The 21419-nt window shown below is 40.0% G+C and overlaps 1 protein-coding gene and 1 pseudogene across 3 annotated transcripts in view; one reads left to right on the forward strand and one right to left on the reverse strand.

Annotated features, from left to right (window-relative positions):
- Positions 1-21419, reverse strand: part of Exoc6b (exocyst complex component 6B) — a 564774-nt gene that overhangs the window by 515933 nt on the left and 27422 nt on the right. For 2 of the 3 annotated variants that reach the window (XR_006150728.1, XM_042699683.1), the window contains exon 1: positions 13546-13758. The exons of the other annotated variant lie outside the window; for it this stretch is intronic. Coding sequence is in view for 1 of the 2 variants with exons in the window: in XM_042699683.1 (XP_042555617.1) it covers positions 13546-13658 (113 nt within the window). In the remaining variant the exon portion in view is untranslated. Of the gene's footprint in view, positions 1-13545; positions 13759-21419 lie in introns of those variants that run through there. 3 annotated transcript variants of the gene reach the window in all.
- LOC122125147 lies at positions 18552-19514 on the forward strand (annotated as a pseudogene).

The following is a 21419-nucleotide window of genomic DNA, read 5'->3' on the forward strand; positions in this document are numbered from 1 at the left end:
GCAAGTATGAGTACTTGAATTCAAACTCCACTTCCACACAAAAAATAGCTCAGTCGCAATGTGCTTATCTAGCAAATACAACATCCTGAGTCCGATCACCAGTACCAAAAAAAGAAAAATAGAAAAGTTAAAAAAAAAAAAATCTCAAGGCCAGCCTAGGCTACATAGCCAACACTATCCCAAAATAAATAACAATAAAATAAAATAAATAGTGGTGTCTTATTAAATAAGTCATTACAATGATATGTTAATATCCTTAATGTATGTACAAATAATGTACGTTAATAAAATCTTGAAGAGAAAGGGAAAGGGAATGAGGAAAAGTAGTACAGTATCTTGCCTGTCAAAGTCCAATGTCAGTATCTTGGTCCTGACATTGTTACTACAGTTTTGCAAAATGTTACTGTAGGGAGAAACTGGCTAGATAGTGCGGAGTATCTCTATATTACTTATATTATAAATATTATTTATAATTACCTTAAAACAGGTTAATTTTCAAAAACAAATATATTATGTCAGGTCCATATTTATCCTTAATTTTTTTGTTGTTGTTGTTGGTACTGTGGTTTAAAATCAGGACTCATACTTACTCAGCTTGCTTGACTGAGCTAGCTTTGAATTACACTCTTCCGGATTCCAGATTCCTGAGTAACTAGGGTTACAGGCATGAGCCAACAGCACCTGGCTTAAATGCTTTTAATAACCTATTTTTTCCTTTGGATTTCAAGTGTTTTTATGTCACTTCATCTTTTTTTTTTTTCTACTCTGATGCAAAAGATTTTCATTATATAGTTCTTCCCCACAAACAGCTAGGACTTTTTTACTTCATCAGCAACAAAATAGTTGGCTAGTTCCATTACTACTTTCCTTCATTTTAATGTGCTCCATAAATACACCTTTCCCTAAATCAAACTGTATACTAAAAAGGTTTGATAGCATACATTCAGTGAAGCCCAATGTCTATTATTTTTATTCATTCATATGGCTTAATAAAATTATATTTCATACCAATACCTTCAGAATTTTATTAGGTACTAGCACCACAGCTTCCCCAGAAAATGAAAATTGGTTGCATTGTGATGATTCTTGCATGTTTGGATGTTTCACTGAACAATGTGTGTTTATAAGTTACAAATTAAAGGAAGTAGAAGGGAGATACAAAGGCATGCAAACATGTACGGAAACAAGCAAAGACACAATCTGTAAGGGAGAAAAACATAAAGGCCCAAGCTTTAAAAATAGAGACATGGAGAACAATAAGAAAGACACTTGGCTGGGATATGAAAAAAGAAGTTGCTGGACTACTACTTAATATCACAGTGACAAAGAAATACTGAGTCACAGTGTTTGTCATGTTCCAAGCTGATAAAAAACTGAAAGCCTGTGTTCCTCTGCAGCTTTTTTTTCCATGGGGCAAACTGTCTTTATCGTGGTCTACAAAGTTTGTGAATTCTACAAGCTTTGACAATACCGTTACAGAAGGAACAGCTGACACTAAGCAAAAGGAAAGAAATGTACATATCACCCAATGTGGAAGAAATAACTATTGTCAAACCTCTGCAGCTTTTTAATCAAAAGCCATGTAAAGCAAGAGAGTTTATATTTTTATTCAAATCATCAGCTTGGGCAATCACCTTCATTATTTATGTAACAAACATTAGAACTAGAATTTCTGCATACTAGAGGCATCTAAATACTCAAATGCTAAAACTGTTGAAAAAGAAATGTACTACTGTTTTTGCTTCGATGGTTATCAAATGATTAATATGGTTAATAACTCACAATAGTAAATGAAGAAAGATACACTCAATAGAGAGGCAAGATACATGTTAATGGGTTAATCTTCAAGACTGTTGTGACAGTTATTTTAACAACATCCTTGCATACATCATAGTAGCACTAAGGTAGTCTACTTGATTGCACTGGGATGAATCTCTTTCTTTTCTTTTGTTGGGGGGGTGGAAATGTCCAATACTGAGGCTTAAACCGACTGGGCACTATCCCTTGGCTTTTTCATTCAAGGCTGGGCACTCTACCACTTTAGCCACACCAGCAAATTCTCATAGACTTTTTCTTCCCAAGCTGACTTTAAACCACAATCCTCAGGTCTCAGCCTTTTGAGTAGGTTGGATTGCAAGTGTGAGTCATGGGTGCCAGGTCTGGGATGCTTCTTTCTCACTTAGATATTTCACAGGGTGATGTATATTTTAAAGCTCTAAATTAGAGTTATGAAAATATATATTACATGTTTAATTTGTTGATCATTTTTTCTTGGGCGTTAACATATCACAATTTTTTTAATTGCAACTCCAGGATAGGGTATGTTTAGATGCTTTATGTAAATTACATGCTTAATAAGGTATTCATTTTTCCAGCTAATATATCTTTATGTTACATAGCTTAATGTCTATGATTTATGTATTAATTGCCAATGTTTTAAATGGTATAGATGGATTGGGATAACATCAACTTTAAACCTATTGCAAACAAAATCATTATAGTTTGAATACCATTTATTTCAAAGCTGGAACACACCTGAAATTTTGGCCAGATCATCAGTACTCTCCCTTACTTTTTAAGGAGACATAAAGTAGCTTATTCAGATTCTTCAACCTTCATAAGATACTAATCCTGCCCAAAGTTGGTTTACTTCTAAAGCATGTATTGTTCTATACTTAACAAATAAAGGCAGTATCAGTTTGTATCAGTTGATTGTATCAGTTGGGGAACAGGCAAAAAATACAACCTTACACTCACTGATCATCAATACTTTTAGCAAAAAGCTTAACTACTAAAAGTTGTACTTAGGAAGAAATAATTTTTTTTTTTTTGGTTGGTCCTGGGGCTTGAACTCTGGGCCTGGACACTGTCCTTGAGCCTGTGTGCTCAAGGCAAATGCTCTACCACTTGAGCCAAGACGCATTTCCGGCTTTTTTCCCCCTGTTTATGTTGTACTGAGGAATCAAACCCATGGCTTCATGCATGCTAGGCAAGCACTCTACCACTAAGTCACCTTCCCAGCCCAGGAAAAATTAATTATGTATACACGATGCATATATTCTTTCGGATTAGAAATTAACACAATATGCCTTTCTCTAAGAGACTCAAGAGTTTTCAGTGATCCTAAGAGAGAGATAGAAGAGTAATACATTTCTGACTTCCATTCTAAGTATTATAAAATCTTTATATTCATTAGACCAAGAACAGCAGGGAACTGTATTTCTGAACCACTTTACTTAGGCTGTCTAAAGAATTGCTTTTACTAATTAAATATTGGTGATGCCACATGCTTTCACTAAAGCAGAAGATAAGAAACAGCTCATCACATACTGCTGTATTTGGTAGATGGAAATGAAATGACACCCCATGGCCTTCTTTGTCAAGACAGATGGGAAAAACAATGTTTTGGCCTTAAAAACTCACAATCAACAATAACTTAAGAAACTGCTTTTTTATTTCCCAATACCATAACTCAAATAAAAACTAATTAAGCATGCCTCTTTTTGTATACTCTCTGCTTGACAATCTAGAGTCAAATTTACAAGTTCCCAGATACAAATCCTCTAACTGCTCTTTTTTTTTTAAGCCAGTACTGGGTCTGGAACCCATTTACATTCACTTAGCTCTTTCACTCAAGGCTGGTGGTTCTACCATTTAAGCTACACCTCCACTTCCAGTTTTTTGCAGGAAGATAAGAATTGCTCCAATTTGTCCACCCTGTCAGGGTTCAAATCTCAAAATTTGAAGGCATGAGCCTCTGCTGCCAATCAATACCATTACATTTTAAAGTAAGAAATTTAATAAAATGTTAGTGTCCCTAGTTTACTAAGAATTTTTTACCATACAAAGCAGCATTGTTAAATGGCATCACTGCATTATCCAAGAAAATCTCCTGATTTTAAGTTAGTATAGCATGTGATGCTTTCCAGATTTTAAAGAATTTTGATTTTTCTTAAAAATTAGGTCACATTTTAGCCAGGCACTCATGGCTTACACCTATAATCCTAACTATTTAGGAAGCTGAGATTTGAAGACTGAAGTTGGAAGCCAGCCCATGAGACTCTTATCTCCAATTATCCACCAAAAAGCCATTAAGTAATGCTGTAGCTCAAGTGATAGAGCACCAGCCTTAAGCAAAAAGGCTAAAGGACAGCTCCTAGACCCAGAGTTCAAGCCCAAAGACTGGCACCAAAAAAAAAGTCTAAACCCAATTACATACCTTAGTACCTAACAACTTATTATATGCCATATACATCTCTTGCTCCTTAGTACTGCTACCCTGTTTCCTCTCTCATTCTGTCTCCACACAGCAGCCAGAATGTTCCTTGTTTAACCAAAGTACCAGTATGTCAAAGTTTCTCCCTTAATATATATGACCTAGATCCTAACTAACCCTTATTCTTCTGGGGGGTTTTGGCACTTGCTATGTTCTCTTCTTTTGCTGGTCCTAGGGCTTGAACTCAGGGCCTGGGCACTGCTCCTAAGCCTCTTTGTATTCAAGGCTAGCATTCTACCACTTGAGCCACAGTGCCACTTCTGGCTTTTTCTGAGTAGTTTATTGGAGATAAGAGTCTCATGGACTTTCCTGCCCAGGCTGGCTTCAAATCGCGATCCTCAGACTGAGCCTCCTAAGTAGCTAGGATTACAGGTGTGAGCCCTTCAGCACATGGCTACTTGCTATGGTTTTTATAAAAGGTATTAAAAAATAAAAAATAAAAAAAATAAAAAAAAAGAGCCTACAGTTTGGTTTGTTTCGTCTCTTTATTCAAACTTTTGCCAGAATGGCAACTGCCTAATTGAAAGCAACATTCCTATCACTATGATCTGAATCATGAAACAGCATTACCTCAGGTATCTGTTTACTTAATCTGAGTGTCCCACTAGAAAGTAAACCCATATATATTTCCCTACAGGATCCTGAGGGCCTGAAAGGTATTGGACACACAATGTATATCTGAACACCTTAATGAATAAATTTAAACAAAGCCACTAAAGTGATACAGCCACATAATATGGAAAGCTGTGCAAAACTGTATGTGACATATTAATTAAAAAAGCAAGACTTACACATAAGGAACTACATACAAATAAGCACTATCATATGCTAATTAACCTGATCTATTATTTAAAACTCAGAAGGCTGAGATAATGGCTTTCCTCTCAGTGATTGCCAAGGATATACAGCATGACCTGAAAGACTCATAAATCTGTTTCCTATCTCCTCCTCCATTATCATTCACCATATATTCCAGGGCTACTGATGAGTATATAGCCTTTAGATATGGGCAAAAATACAAAATACAATAAGAACCAACTAATCTAACTCCAAAACCAAACTGCATATGTCCAAATGGCAAATTCAAGAGTAAAGTGTAGATGACTCTCATTATGTGAATGACTAATTCCTAGATGGATGTTTTATCTCTCTTTTTCTTTTTACTATTCTTCCCACAGTTTAAGCAGTATCACATATTACAGATGAGGAAAAGCTTGCCACTTACTTGAATGATTGCTTATTTGTAAAAATAATTGATTAAAGAGGGCCATAAGCCAATAATGAGAGAGTGTTATGCACCAAGGACTATGACTAACTGATTTTACAAAACTGAGTTAATAGTTTGTTAACTGCTCTTTGCAGCAGAGCAGAGCCCAAAGTATGGATTGATGCGGCCAAAGGCACAGATGTAAAAAATAGCAGAGCCAGGTCCTTGTATTTAATTATCAAGTGACTTTAAATATAATAGGTTATGGGAGGGAGGAGGGATCCTCTAATTTGCTTCCTTTTTTTTTTTTTTTTACAATTTAAGCAAAAACAAAGAGAATACAGCTTTGTAATAACAAAATACGTAAGGCAAAAATCCACAAGGAAATACACCAAAGCAAAGGACTTCGTTTGAGGATTGGAAGTATTTTTTTTTACTCTAATTTCCAAATTTCTTGGTATGTTGACATCATGTTTCAACAAAGATTTAACAGCTAAGATTCTAATATATCTTATGTTAATCTTAAGACTGGGCAGTACGACACAAAATATTTCCTTAAGACAGAGAAGAATCCATCAATCAGTCCTTCCAAATGGCGCATGGCTCAAGGAGTATGGGCTAAATCAGACCCTAAAGTAACATTCAAGTAAGCATCACAAAAAAAGAGTAAGAATAGGATAGAGTATATGCAAAATAATATCTGAGAAGACACTTAGAAGACACTCAGAATAGGAAAAGAACTCTTTCAACTCAAAAACAAAAGGGCAACTGACAAAAAAAAAAAAAAAATAGGAAAAGGGACTGAATGTTTTCCAGGAAGATAAACAACCAATAACTTTACAAGAGAAGAATGACAATTAGGAAAATACAAATCAAAACTACAGTGATCTTGGCCAATGACACATGCTTGTAATCTCAGCACTCCTGGAGCTGGCAGATCATGAATTTAAGGCCAGATGAGGCTACAGAGCCAGACCCCACCACAAAAACAAACAAAAAAAGCTGTGTGCTAGTGATTCATGCCTAGATACACACACACACACACACACACACAGAGGTACATACATACACACACACACACACATACACACACACATTAGTCTGACATTAGTGTTGTTAATGCTTTCTAAGTAGTAAATACAATATTCAGCGATTAAAAAGATGAGATTAGCCGGCGCCCACGGCTCACACCTGTAATCCTAGCTACTCAGGAGTCTGAGATCTGAGGATGGAGGTTCAAAGCCAGCCTGGGCAGGAAAGTCCCATAAGACATTTATCTCCAATTAACCACCAAAAAAACCCTAAGTGGTGCTGTGGCTCAAGTGGTAGAGCACTCGCCTTGAGCTGAGGAACAGTGCCCAGGCCCAGAGTTCAAGCCCCACGACCGACAAAAAGATGAGATGTGGTGGCACACACCTGTAATCTCAGCACAGGGGAGGCTAAGCTGATCTTGAGTGTGAGAGCAGTTGTCTCAAAATTTAAAATTTGGAGTATGAGGTAAAGGCTAGAGATGTAACTTAGCAGTAGAATGCTTACCTAGCATGATGTCCTGGGTTAGATTAAGAATTATAGCCAAAGATATGGAGAAACTGAAACTATCATATATTGCTATGGGAAGGTAAAGTGGTACAGACTCTAGGTAAAAGTCTGACAGTTCCTCAGAGTATTAAACATGAGTCTAGAAGTTTCACTCCTAGGTATATACCTAAGAAAAATGAAACTGTATTCTACACCAAAAAAAAGGTCAAAAAAGGTTTGTTTTTAACATTTTTCGTGGTGTTTATTTTAGCATTTTAGTTTGTTCTTTTAGTTTCAGTATTTTTTAGTTTCAGTATTTCAGTTTGTTTCAGCATTGTTCTTAACAGCCCTAAAATAGAACACTGTATTTATGCATGAGCTAAAAGGGAAAGAAATTATGCCTTAGGTATATCAACACAATGGAATATTATTCAGCAAGGAAAATAATAACAAGAATAATTTTTAAGTATGTAACTGGTATGTTACTATTGAATGAACCTTGAAAACATACTAACTTACAAAAGTGTATTGTATGATTCCATTTATAGCAAATGTTCACAGGTCTAGAATAGGCAAATCCATAAAGGAAGAGAAAATAGAATAGTGACTTTTAAAGGGTTTAGGTTTCTTTTAGGAATGATGAAAATGTCCTAAAATTAGATTGTGGTAATTGTTGCACAATTCTCTGAATATACTAAAAGCCATTTAATTATACATGTTAAATGGGTGGATTCCATAATATATGAATTACATCTCAATAAAGCTATTGTTTAAATGGCAATATATTTCACTTTTAAAGTTTTAAAAATAAAATCTTAATTAGTAATTAGACTGAATGTTAATCACTATTATCCAGAAAGAAAAGTGAGGAAATAACTTCTACTGGGTAAATATTACAAAATAAAAATAGAGATGGGATTTGAAAAATTAAAACAGGAGCCAGGTGTGGTGGAATAAGTCTCAGAAGCCCAGCACTCAGAAGTTCCAGGCCAGCCTGAGGCCACATAGGAAGTAAAAGTTTGTCTCAAAGAAAAAAAAAAAAAAAAAGCTGGGAGCAGGTAGCTCATGCCTATAATCCCAGCTACTCAAGAGGCTGATGTGACAATCCTGATTTGAAGCCAGCCCAGGTAAACAAATCTGAGAGACTCCTATCTACAATTAATAAGTCAGAAGTCTGAAGTGGAGGTATGGTTCAAGTAGTATATACATACTGCTAGCCTTGAGCAGAAAGGACCAAGCATAGCATGAGGCTAAGTTCAAGCTCCATACCATACCAGCATAAAAGAAAGGAAGGAAAAGAAGGAGAGAGGGAAGAAGGGAGATGAGAGAGAGAAGGGAGAGAAGGGAAAGAAGGGAGAGAAGGAAGGAAGGAAGGAAGGAAGGAAGGAAGGAAGGAAGGAAGGAAGGAAGGAAGGAAGGAAGGAAGGAAGGAAGGAGAGAAAGAAAGAGAAAAGGGGAGGGAAAGAGGAAGGGATGGAGGGAGGGAGAAAGGGAGGGAGGGAGAGAAGAAGAGAGAGAGAGAGAAAGGGGAAATTGAAAAAATGGGGTATTGTTCATGACTGATTTACAATCAAAATTTATTTTTACTACAAAGCAGGAATCAATGCTACTTTACAAATAGGACAAACAATAACATCTCATGAACTTCTACAAAAGTAGAACTTGCTAAGCTGGGAGACAAGCAGGAAGCTCAGGAAGTAGAACACCTGCATACCATGGGCCAAGCCCTGGGTTCAAACACAGAAGGAAAGGGAAAAGGAAATCAAAGAGAAAGAGAAAGGAAAGGAAAGAAAAAAGATGGACTTGCAGCTAACAAAATAATTTTTTAAATGAAGACAGAAGGAAAAGATGGCTGCTTTCTCAAAAGAATTTGCTTAGCAACAGCATCTATAAGTATGGAAATAAGTCTTTCAGATCTACCATGGAAAAAGAGGATTCCCTTATGATATATGGGAATCTACTACCATTTGCAGTATGTATGTTTCAATATTACAATATTAAAAATTATTGAAGCATGATAGCTCATGCCTATAATCCTGGCTTCTCAGAAGGCCAAGATCAAAGGATCAAGGTTTAAAGCCAGCCTGAGCAAAAAAGTCCAAGAAATTGTACTTAAAAATTAAGCCTGGGCTGGGAAGGTGGCTCAGTGGTAGAGTGCTTGCCTTGCATACATGAGGCCCTGGGTTTGATTTCACAGTACCACATAAGCAGAAAAAGCCAAGACGTGGCACTGTGGTTCAAGTGGTAGAGTGCTAGCCTTGAGCTGAAGAGCTGAGGGGCAGCGCCCAGGCCCAGAGTTCAGGCCCCACGACCGGAAAAAAAAATTAAGCCAGGCTAGAAGCATGGTGCAAGTAGTAGAGCACCAAGTAGGCATGGCTCAAGTAGTAGGATAGTGGAGTAAGTAGTGTAAGTAAGCTTGAGGCCTGAGTTCAAAGTTCCAGTACCAAAGAAAAAAAGAATAATTATTACATAAAAAGTAAAGCTGGGAGAGAGTGAGAGAACAGAAGGCACTGTATGAAAGGAAACATACTCATTACCTGACTCATGTAATTGCAATCCCTCTGTATACCACCTTTGTAATAACAATATTTTTTTTAAGTCAAGCTACCATGACTCCTCAAACAAAATAAAAGAATAAGACTGGAAGAATAAGGGTTGGGAAGGTGGCTCAGCGGTAGAGTGCTTGCCTTGTATTCATGAGGCCCTGAGTTCGATTCCTCAGCACCACATAAGTAGAAAAAGCTGGAAATGGTGCTGTGACTCAAGTGGTAGAGTGCTAACCTTGAGCTGAAGAGCTGAGCTGAAGGACAGTGCCCAGACCCAGAGTTTAGGCCCCACAACTGACAAAAAAAAAAAGACTGGAAGAATAACTTGGTATTATAGCAAGAAAAGAAAGCAAACAGGGCTGGGAAGGTGGCTCAGTGGTAGAGCGCTTGCCTTGCATGCATGAGGCCCTAGGTTCGATTCCTCAGCACCATATAAGCAAAAAGAAAAAAGCCGGAAGCGGCGCTGTGGCTCAAATGGTAGAGCGCTAGCCTTAAGCTGAATAGCTAAGGGACAGAGCCCAGGCCCAGAGTTCAGGCCCCACAACCGGACCCAAAAACAAAAACAAAAGAAAAGAAAGCAAACAATGATACACAAATAATATAGTTGGCAATATAAAGAGTTGGGTTAGGTAACAGCCAAATGGATTTTTTTTTTAAAGACTTAAGAGTTTGAGGAATATCTAATATCTACTTCTCAATAGTTTCTCTTTTAAAAACCTATTCAGGATAGAATCTGATGCCATAAAAGAATCTATATAAGAATCTACTACAAAAATACTACCTGGAAAGATAAAACAAATAGAAAAGACATACTCTAAAGAGAAGTAGAGATTAAAAGGTAGAGTTGTGGGAGATTATGGAAGAAAGGCAGTAACGTGATGGTCATGGAAAAACAGGAGATAATGGCAATGGAGGCTCATGCAGAGTAAGTCTGGGCTCTAAACATCAAGTCTTTGCATGCTGTTGCCTCTGGAAGAGATAAGGAAAAAGGTGAGATCATTCCCGATGACCATGGGCAGGGACAAGCTAAAGACAAAGACCAGTACTACTTGTATCATCAGATATTTATGTCATTGCACTTTTTCCGTCTGAGCTAAGATTCAGTTATCTCTCAAGAAAAGAAGAAACCATAAATCAAAATCCTCTAATAAAGATACAAAGAGTGAGGAAAGCCAACTAAAGCTGGCAGTGATTCTTCCAACAGATAGAAACAGAGACAAAGAGAGAGAGAGAAAGAAAGAAATAGTCTCCTTAGGACAAAAGAGCTCTTAAACTGGGCCCATGCCTGTAATCCTAGCTACTGAGAAGGCTGAGATCTGGAAGACTGAAGTTCAAACCCAGCAAGGGCAGAAGAATCCCTGAGACTCTATCTCCAACAAAAACTTGCAAAAAAAAAAAAGCAAGTTTGGCCAGGCAACCCAGGCAGAAAGCCAACCCAGGCAGAAAAGTGCTTGCGAGACTCATCTCCAATTAACTACTCAAAAAAACCAGAAGTGATGCTAAGGCTCAAAGTGGTGGAGCGCTAGCTAGCATTGAACAAAAGAGCTCAGCAACAATGCCCAGGCCCGGGGTTCAAGCCCCACAAAAGACCAAAAAAAAAAAAACAAGCTTGGTGGTGTGACTAAAGTGAGAGAGCAAACAAGTCTTTTGAGTCTAAACCCTAGGACAGACTATTTAAAAAATAAACTACCTTAAGTGATTCACAAAATCCAATGTTCCAGTGGAAAAGAACTCAGTGATGATAGTGACAAAAATTTGAGGGAAATTTACTAGACAATTTTAGTCAAAATACTAGAAAAACTATGGGCTGGATGTGTGGCTTAAGTGGTAGAACTGTAGCAAATACAAAGCCCTGAATCCAAACCTTAGTAAAACATACACACACACACACACACACACACACACACACACAAACAACAGCAAGATACCACAAAATCAAAGGTCAAAATTCAGCTGGAACAAATACACATTACTATTTGGTTGACAGTTAAAAATAAATAAATAAATTACAATAAAGTAAGTAGATAACACTACATTGAAGTCATTCATCATATTAAACAAGAATATGAGAAAGTTCCCTAAAAACTCTGGTAAAACCAACTGTTCCAGTAGGAGCTTAGGTAGAATGCCAATGAAGCTCAGCAGTCAAATTTCTTAACAGAGCACAGCTTTCTCAGTTACACTACTAACATTAGCTTTTATGAAAACCAAGCATTAGTAGCCACTAATAATGTACTTGGGAGAATATTAGTGAGAAACCTTTATTATAAAACTAGTCTATGAATAAGAATCATTGACCTTTAAGAGATTAGGCACAAGGAAAATGAGGAAGTGGAGGTATGGCTCAAGTGGTAGAGTGAAAAAGCCAAGGGACAGTGCCCAGGCCCTGAGTTCAAACCCCAATAAGGGGAAATGAGAGTAATATAATGGTTATGATCATAACGAAATGAAGGAAAAAAGCAAGTGTATAGAAGGACTGTTCAAAAAAAAGAAAGCTGAAAGTCACTTTAAATAGGGGTTGGGGATATAGCTCAATGGTACAGCCCTTGCTTGCATGCCCAGAGTCCCTTCCAGCAGATGGGAGGCACAGGAAAAGCCAAACTACTCAGGATAGCACTAAGAAAACTACTAACATTGTGCCCCAAGAGAAGGAAGCTGTGCAGAAGATGTGGAGTGGTCCTCAGTCTGTTCTTCCTTCGGTCACTCTTTCCTGGGCTAACTCTCCCCATGAAAAAGTCCACAATAAGTACTTTGTGAAACCAGGAGCAGTGGCCTCAAACTTTACAAGGAAAGTAAGATAATTGTCTATGTATTAATTACATGGAGCCCACAATGCATTAAAGAAAAGATGAGGGTGAAATAGTTCCAAGGCACCAGGAAACTGAAGAGACAGGAAAAAGTGGCTCAAAATTAGGCCTGGTGAGTAAGTATCAACAGGAAGTACAATAGATGTCAGCTGTCCGTGTGTGGGATGGAGATACAGCTCAGTGGTAGGGTGCTGACTACTGCAAAACATTAGGTTGCATCTCCACCACTGGAAAAAAGAAAAGGAAAGAAAGAAAAGGGGGTGGGGACAGGGATGGTTGGATCCAGATTGCCTGAGTAGGAATCTTGGAGTCCACTTTACTCTCTCTGACCATGGGCAAGTCATTTAACCTCTCTATAACTCATCTGTAAAATAAAAGTGCTGAAATAATAGTTCCAGCCTAATAGATGTGTTAATTTGTAAATCACTTAGCACAATGCCTTTCTCTCTATAGATAGACAGAGATAGAGATGTGCTATTTAAGCAAGCTGAGGAAGGTCAGGGTTTATGTGTACATCCCCAAATAAAATTGGAGGTGTACATGCAAAGCAAAGTAACTAGGGGATGTGAGGAGGGAAAACTGTACTCCGCGATAAGAATACAATGGGTTGCACCTTGAGGAGCCGTCTATGTGACAGGGTTTAGGGAGCACCAGTTTACAGGAACGAGGCACTAGCGGAAGGAAACTTCCTTTCAGGCCCTAAGATTTTCAAGGACTCTTTCTCGAGAAGTAGTTAAGATTTGAAGGCAAGAGTTAAATTTCGAGCAACAGACCGGGGAGTGAAATGCTGTTCGGTCACAACAGTGGGACTCAGGGCTACGGCAGAATGGGGTTTGAATCGGATAGAGAAGGCGGATGTCCCCAGGGGCAAGATCTGCCACCATCTGTCGGACGATCTCCCAGGCTCCCCGGCTCGGGGCCAGCCTCGGAGGGAGAACAAGGCTGCCCCGCCGACGGAGGCAGAGGGAGTCTCCTAAGTAACCAGGGGGTGAAGCGCGGGCGGTGAGGGGAGGACCCCACGTCGGGCTGCGCAGAGACCCGCCCCGGAGCAGGATGCAGGTCGCCAGCGGGTCTCTCTCCTCAGGGAGTGGCCGGCGCCGGCCCTGTGGGGGCCGACTCACACTGCGGTCCAAAGGAGCCCGCCCGGGTCCTGTCCGTGCCCGCCCGTCCAGGGCCCGGTAACCCGGGTACCTGAGCGTGGGCCCGATGCAGGCCGTGTCGGTGCTCTCGATCTCTCGCAGGATCCGCTCGTGCTCTGCCGCCGTCTCCAGGCTCTCCGCCTCCGCCATCTTACTCCGCTCCATAGGATGGGGGCGCCCGGCACAGCGTCCCCTCCCTCAGTCAGGATCACCTTTCGCACCCTCACACTACCTCTCTCACCCAAGGCTGCACAGCCGCCCCAGCCGCCAGCAACCCACAGGATGAACCCTCCCTCAGGTTCGGCACGCCCCCGGTGTCATCACGCTCGCGACGTCCCGCGCAATGTTCGCTGGGATTTGTAGTTCCCCGCGAGCTGGGTTCCGTTCATTTCTTCATTGAATCCATAAATACCTGTTGAAAGCGCACAATAAATCAGGAGTGCTTAATGACATCGTTGTATATGGGGATAATCAAGTCAGTGAATGGCACTAGACCTGCAAATCCTTGCTTACCGCCGTTTTTGAGAAGTGCAAAAGACTCCCTTCACGCATTTTTTTTTAAGGATTAACTAGATGACAGAGATCTCACAGTGTATCTTACAGGCGGGAATGCTCCAGAATTCCGAAGTATGGTCTAAGGCAGAACGTGGCTGAAATATAACTTACAGGATCGAGTCCACTGAGCAGTGCGGAATGTTTCATTGATACAGATCTTCCTTGGAAAGTTAAAGGGTGTGACTACGAGTTACGCCCAGACAGCCAGCAAGAATTTAATTTGCACTAATGTGTAAAGAAGTAGTCATAATAAATGAGACTGGAGAAAACATGTGAAGAGCCTTAAATTCTAGGCAAATAAATTTGCACTTTATTCTAGTGGGTCTACCGATCCAGCAACCAACTAGAGCAGAAGTACTTACATTTTTTTTTTCAGTACAAAAGTCCAATCTGGAGATTCGGGTCTAGTCATCTGCATGTCATAAACTCCCCCAGAATACAAATTAAAAATAAAAGTTATTGATAAGTGGCTTACATTTTTACTAACATAATGAATGGAAAATCATTATAGTTTTTATTTTGTTTTGTTTTGTTTTTTGGTCAGTCGTAGGGGCTGAACTCTGGGCCTGGACCCTGTCCCTTAGCTCCTCAGCTCAAGGCTAGTGCTCTACCACTTGAGCCACAGCACCACTTCCGTCTTTCTTATGCTTATGTGGTGCTGAGGAATCAAACCAAGGGTCTCATGCTTGTGAGGCAAGCACTCTACCACTGAAGCCAACTTCCCAGACCTACCCGGGTTTTTTTTGTTTGTTTTTTGTTGTTGTTGTTGTTGTTTAAAGAAGTGGAGAGTGATTTGACCAGAATCTCACAGCCTTAGGAAATTTGATCAATTTTAAGTACACAAGATGTACAGATGGAGATAGATGTTGTAGGAAATGGTAAAGCCTGAACCAGTGGAGTAGCCTTGAGAATGAAAGAGAACAGACAGATAAGAATAACAGTGTAAAAGGGGAATTGTCAGGATTTCACTGGATACCAGGAGGAAATTGTTAAGTACTTAAGGTTTAGAACCAAAGTGACTGAAAGAATAGTGTGGTCATCAACTGAAAAAGATCTGTGAGAACAAGACTAAATAACTAATGGTGCAGCCATAGTATGAATGATTATGCAATCTTTAAACAAAGAAAAGAACATATTAAAAAAACTGTCTTTAAATTACACTGGTGAGTAGGAAAAACACAAAGCATGAAACACTATATAGATTGTGTTTCCATTTTTAAGAATAAATATTTAAAGAATAGAAGGAGGGAGAATGCAGTCATAAATTTCAATGCACATCCTACAAAATTACAAAAATTGAGAGAAGGGATGAGGTCAGGAAGGATGGGGGAGAATGACAAAGGGGGTAAAACTGATCAAGATGCATTGTATTCATAAGCTGTTTGTTGGATGGCAAGTCCTTGATACAACTACTTAAAGATAATTTTAACATAATAATATTTAAATAATATTTTAAAGGGTATTCAAGAACACGTGGCTCATGCCACTTGAGGATTGAACCAGTTTGGGCAAGAAAGTCAATACGACTCTTATCTCCAGGTAACCACCAAAATGCCAAAAGTGGTAGAGGCCAGCATTGAGCAAAAAAGCTAAGGAACAGCACTCAAGCCTTGAGTTCGAGCCTCAGTACTGACAAATAAAATGAAATCAAATAAAAGAATAAATATTTAACTAGGTTTAGTGGTATATAACCATAATCACAGCAATCAGAATACTTAGGAAAGAGAAATGAGTGGCTTAAGACCAGCCTACACTACGTGGCTGGATCATGTCTCCAAAAAAACTTTTAAGAATAATACTATATTTTAATATATGCACATAAAATATTACAGATACAGAATATTTCTGAAAGGCTGTTAATCACAGTGGCAGTTAGGAGAAGGTCTGAAAGGGAAAGGCTGAAATGGGAGGGAGGTAATTTTGTTAGCCTTGGACATATCTTGCTTGCTTAATAAAAGTAGTAATCAACTAAGAATATTTTTTAAAAAACATTTTAAAAGAAATAAACTAAGAAGAGAAAGGACAAGTCCTGGTTTGCAGAAACAGAGCAAGTTGCTAAACCTGTCTGTTTCTAAGTAATCCCTAGGTGTCCTCATTTTATTCCATTACTCATGCTAAAGCAATTTCAAATGGATGTAGGAAGGGTCAGGAGAATATAGAGCCTCCCTCTCACAGTTCTAAAGGTCTCTTGAAATATATGACAAAGGATCCTTCAGGCACCCATTTTATTATCTCACTCAGCAAAAATCTTCCAACCCATCACAGGAACTTGATTGGTGTAGAGACCAGACATACATCGGCAGTTTGTTTTTTTTTAGTTTTGGGGGTTTTTGTTTTGCTTTTTTTGTTTGTTTGTGGGGTTTTTTGGCTGTTGTTTTTGTTTGTTTGTTAACCACCAAGGACACGAGACCCAACTCTTACCAACAAATATGTAAGAGTCCAGAAGGACTGGCATAGGAAAGGTCCAATGAACTTGGACTGCCAAAATTAATGCCCTTCAAATAGAACAAATAGCAGGTAAGTATGGAGCAACTTGAAAAACACTGGACTAAGAATCAGAGTCCCAGCCAGTCCCAGGTGGCTCAGGCCTGTAATCCTAGTTACTTGGGAGGCTGAGGTCTGAGGATTTCAGTTTGAAGCCAGGCTAGGCAGGAGTCTATGAGACTCTTGCCTCTAACCACCAAAAAGCCAGAAGTGGAGGTGTGGCTCAAGTGGTAGAATTCTAGCCTTGAGTGAAAAAGCTACGGCACAGTGCTCAAGCCCTGATTTCAAGCCCCAGTACCAGCATACACACACACACACACACACACACACACACACACACACTCAGAGCCCCTTTGATTCACTCCCAGCATTAGGAGCTAGCAATTATATCAGATGCAGGACCTTTTGTCTATATTGAATTTCTAACCCAAACATTTAAATATGTGTCTCCAGTGGTCCAGTGCTTACCTAACATGTATAGGCTTTGGGTTTGATACCCAACAATGCAAAAATAATTAAGTACTTTTTAAAATTAAAATAAACTGCATAGTTTCCAGATGCTTCTGCTACAGTTGACTTTGGATCAGTGGAATCATTAGCATAAAGCACATGTTCATTGCCCTGTATTTATGACTCTTCACAAACGGTCTCCAAGGTAGCTTTCCAGGCACAATAAAGGAAGGATGCAGTTCATATCTGCCAACTGCATTTAATCCTTACAACAAAGCTCCTTGACAATTGATACTTTGTATCTCACTTTAGACAGGAGAAAGCTGAGATTTTAGGTAGTATCCCACATCTGATATCCAGTAAATAATGAAACTGATATTCAGATAGATCCACCTGATTCCAAGGCTCATTTCTTAATCATTTGTCTGGTCTGTCCCAGCCACATCCTCCACAGTCTGGAGTTTATTGCACCAGCTTAAACAAATCATTCTGCCTCTCTGCATCTGTTTCCACATGAGTAAAATGGCTTGTATTATTTCCCCCTTCCACATCACCTTGGCGATCTCTTCACAGAACCCCACCCTTCCATTCACTCACTTAGAACAACTGATTTTCTCTTTCACTGGAGATGACTAAATCAGGAACTCCCACACTCCTCTGTCAATAAACTGTTGGTCCAAGAGCCTGGTTTTGACACTCTCCTCATTTGAGGTCTGGGGCATAGAGTACACTGTAATTATCATAATACTCATGTTCCTCAAAAATTCTATCACTTGGAAGCCTCATTATTCATGAATAATGAGTAATAGTGGCACATGCCTATATAATTTCATGTAGGAGGCTGAGGCAGTGGGATGGTAAGTTTAAATCCAGTCTGAGCATGACTCTGGCTCAAAAAGTACAAGAGGCCAGCTGCCGGTGGCTCACTTCTGTAATCCTAGCTGCTCAAGAGGCTGACATCTGAGGTTTGCTGTTCAAAGCCAGCAGGAAAGTCCGCGTTAGGTGTGCCCAGGAAAAAGGTCCCTTTCCCATTGCTCTTCTTGGGTGCACATGTGGCTCCTTCCCTAGAAGCATAGGCCCAGCATTGGTAACCCAGGTAACTGGCGAACCTGGGGGTAGTGGGAGGTCCCCAGGTTCTGAGGTCTTCCCTGCGGCCACACCTCCTCTGGCCTCTTCCTATATCAGTCCTTATCACAGTTCCCCTGCTTTTGTTTTCTTGCAGCCTATCCCTTGTCCCTTGCCCCGCTTCCCCCCCTTCCTTCCATTTCCCTTCCTCTACATCCTTTGCACCCCTGCACTCCTCCATCTTGTGCAGGCTGGCAGTGTGCTCTCCCTCCAATAAACTCTTTTCTGCCTGAACCATGTGGCAGTCTCTTATCTCCAATAAACTACTCAGAAAAAGCCAGAAATGGTGGTAAGGCTCAAGTGGTAGAGTGCTAGCCTTGAGCACAAAGAGGCTCAGGGGACAGCGCCCAGGCCCTGAGTTCAAACCCCAGGACTGGCAAAACAAAAAACAAAAAAACATAAAAGTGAAAAATAGGAGCGAGGTCTGGAAATCAGTGCGCAGCGCGGCTGCGGAAGGAATTTGGGGGTTGCTCCCCTAACGTTCTCTAGAGAAGCGGCATCCGCAAAGCGGTGTCCATCATGCTCTCTTTCTACATGTTTGGCCACCCCATTTCCAGGGTCTTCCAGAATCCCTTCTCCACCCAGTAGCGCTGCTTCTCCATATCCGTGCTAGCCGGGCCCAATGACAGGTCAGATGGTCAGATGTGGAGAAAGGAGGGAAGATTATTACGGATCCCTCAGCCCTCCATCAACTCGGCCGACTTAACATTACCTATCCCATGCTGTTCAAGCTGTTGGATAAGAATTCGGACGGCATGACGCACTGTGGTGTGCTGGAGTTTAACTCCCCCACTGGATCATGCAAAATTCGTTGTTGGAAGAAGGTAGCCTGGTTCAGGTGGGAAGTATGAACCTTCAAGTGGCCACCTATTACACATTCCAGCCTTAGAAACAAGACTTTTTGGACATCACCAACCCCAAAGCAGTATTAGAAAATGCATTGAGAAACTTTGCCTGTCTCAGTACCGGGGATGTGATTGTCATAAACTACAATGAGAAGATCTAGGAACTGCGTGTGATGGAAACCAAACCTGCATGAATGTAAACGTTGATGCTCCCCTGGCCTACAAAGAACCCGAAAGACAAATTCCTCAGCAGGAGTCAGTAAGAATATGAAGCTGACCACGGTGGCTATGCTGGAGAGCTGGGCTTCCGGCGTTCTCTGGCTCAGGGAATAGACTGGATGGAAAAAAGAAAGGAGTGGAGCCCATTCCCTCCCCAATCAAGCTCAGAAACATTAAAAGAGGAATTCCCAATTATGAATTTAAACTTGGTAGGGATACTTTAATCAGAAAGTCATATCCACTGGTGAAAAAGGTTGAAGAAGCTGAAGCTGGAGGCAGATTCGTTGCCTTCTCTGGAGAAGGACAATCACTGTATAGAAAGGGAAGAAAGAGAAAACCTTAAGTCAGGTCTATTGGCCCATTGGAAATAAAAGAACCCATTGCAATATATGGCTTTTAGTTACTGGTTCTGAGAGAATGCTTACTTAAGGTTTGTTTAGAGTTTCCTAAAAATTACAAAGTTTGACCTGGATGTGGAACAGCAGGCCTTTGTGGCTGTATGCTTAATTTGGAGAAGGAGAAGGAGGTACCTCTGAAGTCCCTTAGATGGCTACCTCAGCTACTTCATGCTGTCAGCTCAAGTCTCAGCAGAGTTCCCTAGTTTCTGACAAAACCAGTGGAGGGGACTGAATTGTTCTAAGGGGCTGGGGTGGGGGCGGTATTCTTTCTTCCTCTTATGTTTCCTTTTCTCGTGCCAGTTACATAGACATTGTCTTTGGCCTAGAAAAAAAAGTAGTTTAAGTAGACAGGTACTCTAGAAATAGTGGCTTTTCCACTACTCCTTTGCAATTTAAGTATTGGAGATAAGGTATTTCTAATTTTATTTCCAAAAATGCACTGTCAGAAGGAAAATCCAATCCAAACAAGTTCAAATCTTTTTAATATAGAAATTATTTCATATAGAAGTAGTTGATTCCTTAATGAATCTGTTCCATAATAAAACAACTCCATGATGAAGCCAAATGTGAATGTTAGGACAAATAAATGTTAAAGATATGCTTCTTTTCCCCTAAAAAAAAAGTGAAAAATAAATGTTGCCACATAGCTGTTTTGGTCCTCACTCAATTATCTGCCATCATCTGTGGGTGATTCTTCACCGTCAGTAAGGATAATCCGTTCGACAGACTATAGCCCCACCAACTTGTTCATACCTCACCTTTACTTTAGTACTCCATAAATACCTCAGCACTGCAAAAAATGTAGTCTATAAACATTGTTCTGCCCCAAAGGCTACAAACTATGAAAACCCTCTCTCTCAATCTTGTCCCCTCTACCTTTAACTCTACCTAATTTCTATGGAACCTTGACTTAAATCCTGATGTTTGTGCCCAGTCTCATGTAACTATTAGCATTTTCCTCTTCTAACTTTGGCTTTCTTCTATCTAGAATTCCAATTCAAAGAGATCTAAGTTTGATTTCTGGGTTCTCCATCAATTATCATGTGATTTGGGGTAAATTACATGGCTTCCCCAAACTATAGGGGTTTTTTTTGTTTATTTTTAACAGAATACTAAGTTTATTACCTCCATTCAGTGGTTCCTGGGGGCTTTGATGTTAAGTCATACATAATTTGGGAAATACCAGGAATCTTCTTAATCTCAGTGACCATCTTTAACACCACCTTCACGGTGATCTCATTGCCAGTCATGAAGTCACTTGTAATGAAAGTCCGAATAACCACAGATCTTTAACAGGAAGGCTGCTTCTGGAGTGGGTCCTGATCAAAATGCAATGGTGTCAAAATCACTGGCATCTGGCTGGTTTTCCCAACATACCCAGACTCCCTGAGGATGTTATGAGCCTCAAAATCAGCTTGGTGCAAAGTACTGAGCACCCTAGTTGTCAAGAAGGTGGGAGTGACATCTGTAGGAGGTTCTTTGACCAGTGGGCCAAAGATATAGACAACTCTGTTGATGTTGTGACATGAGGTATGAGCCTAGCAAGGAAAATAAGAGATTCCCAGTCCAGCTTATCTGGTTTTCTTATAAGTAAAATTGCTCTCTCTCTCTCTCTCTCTCTCTCTCTCTCTCTCTCTCTCTCTCTCTCTCTCTGTAAGAGAGAGAATGTGTACTGGGGTTTGAACTAAGGGTCTAATGCTCTTCCTTAGCTTTTTCCACTCAAGGCTGGTGCTCTACCATTTGAGCCACAGTTCTACTTCCAGCTTTTTGCAGGTTAATTTGAGATCAGATTCTCTCATATTTGACTGCCTGGACTGGCTTTGAATATTGATCCTCAGATCTCTGGATCC

The sequence above is a fragment of the Dipodomys spectabilis genome, unplaced genomic scaffold (assembly GCF_019054845.1).
Source record: "Dipodomys spectabilis isolate Male_0828 unplaced genomic scaffold, ASM1905484v1 ptg000262l, whole genome shotgun sequence".
Lineage (NCBI taxonomy): Eukaryota > Metazoa > Chordata > Mammalia > Rodentia > Heteromyidae > Dipodomys > Dipodomys spectabilis.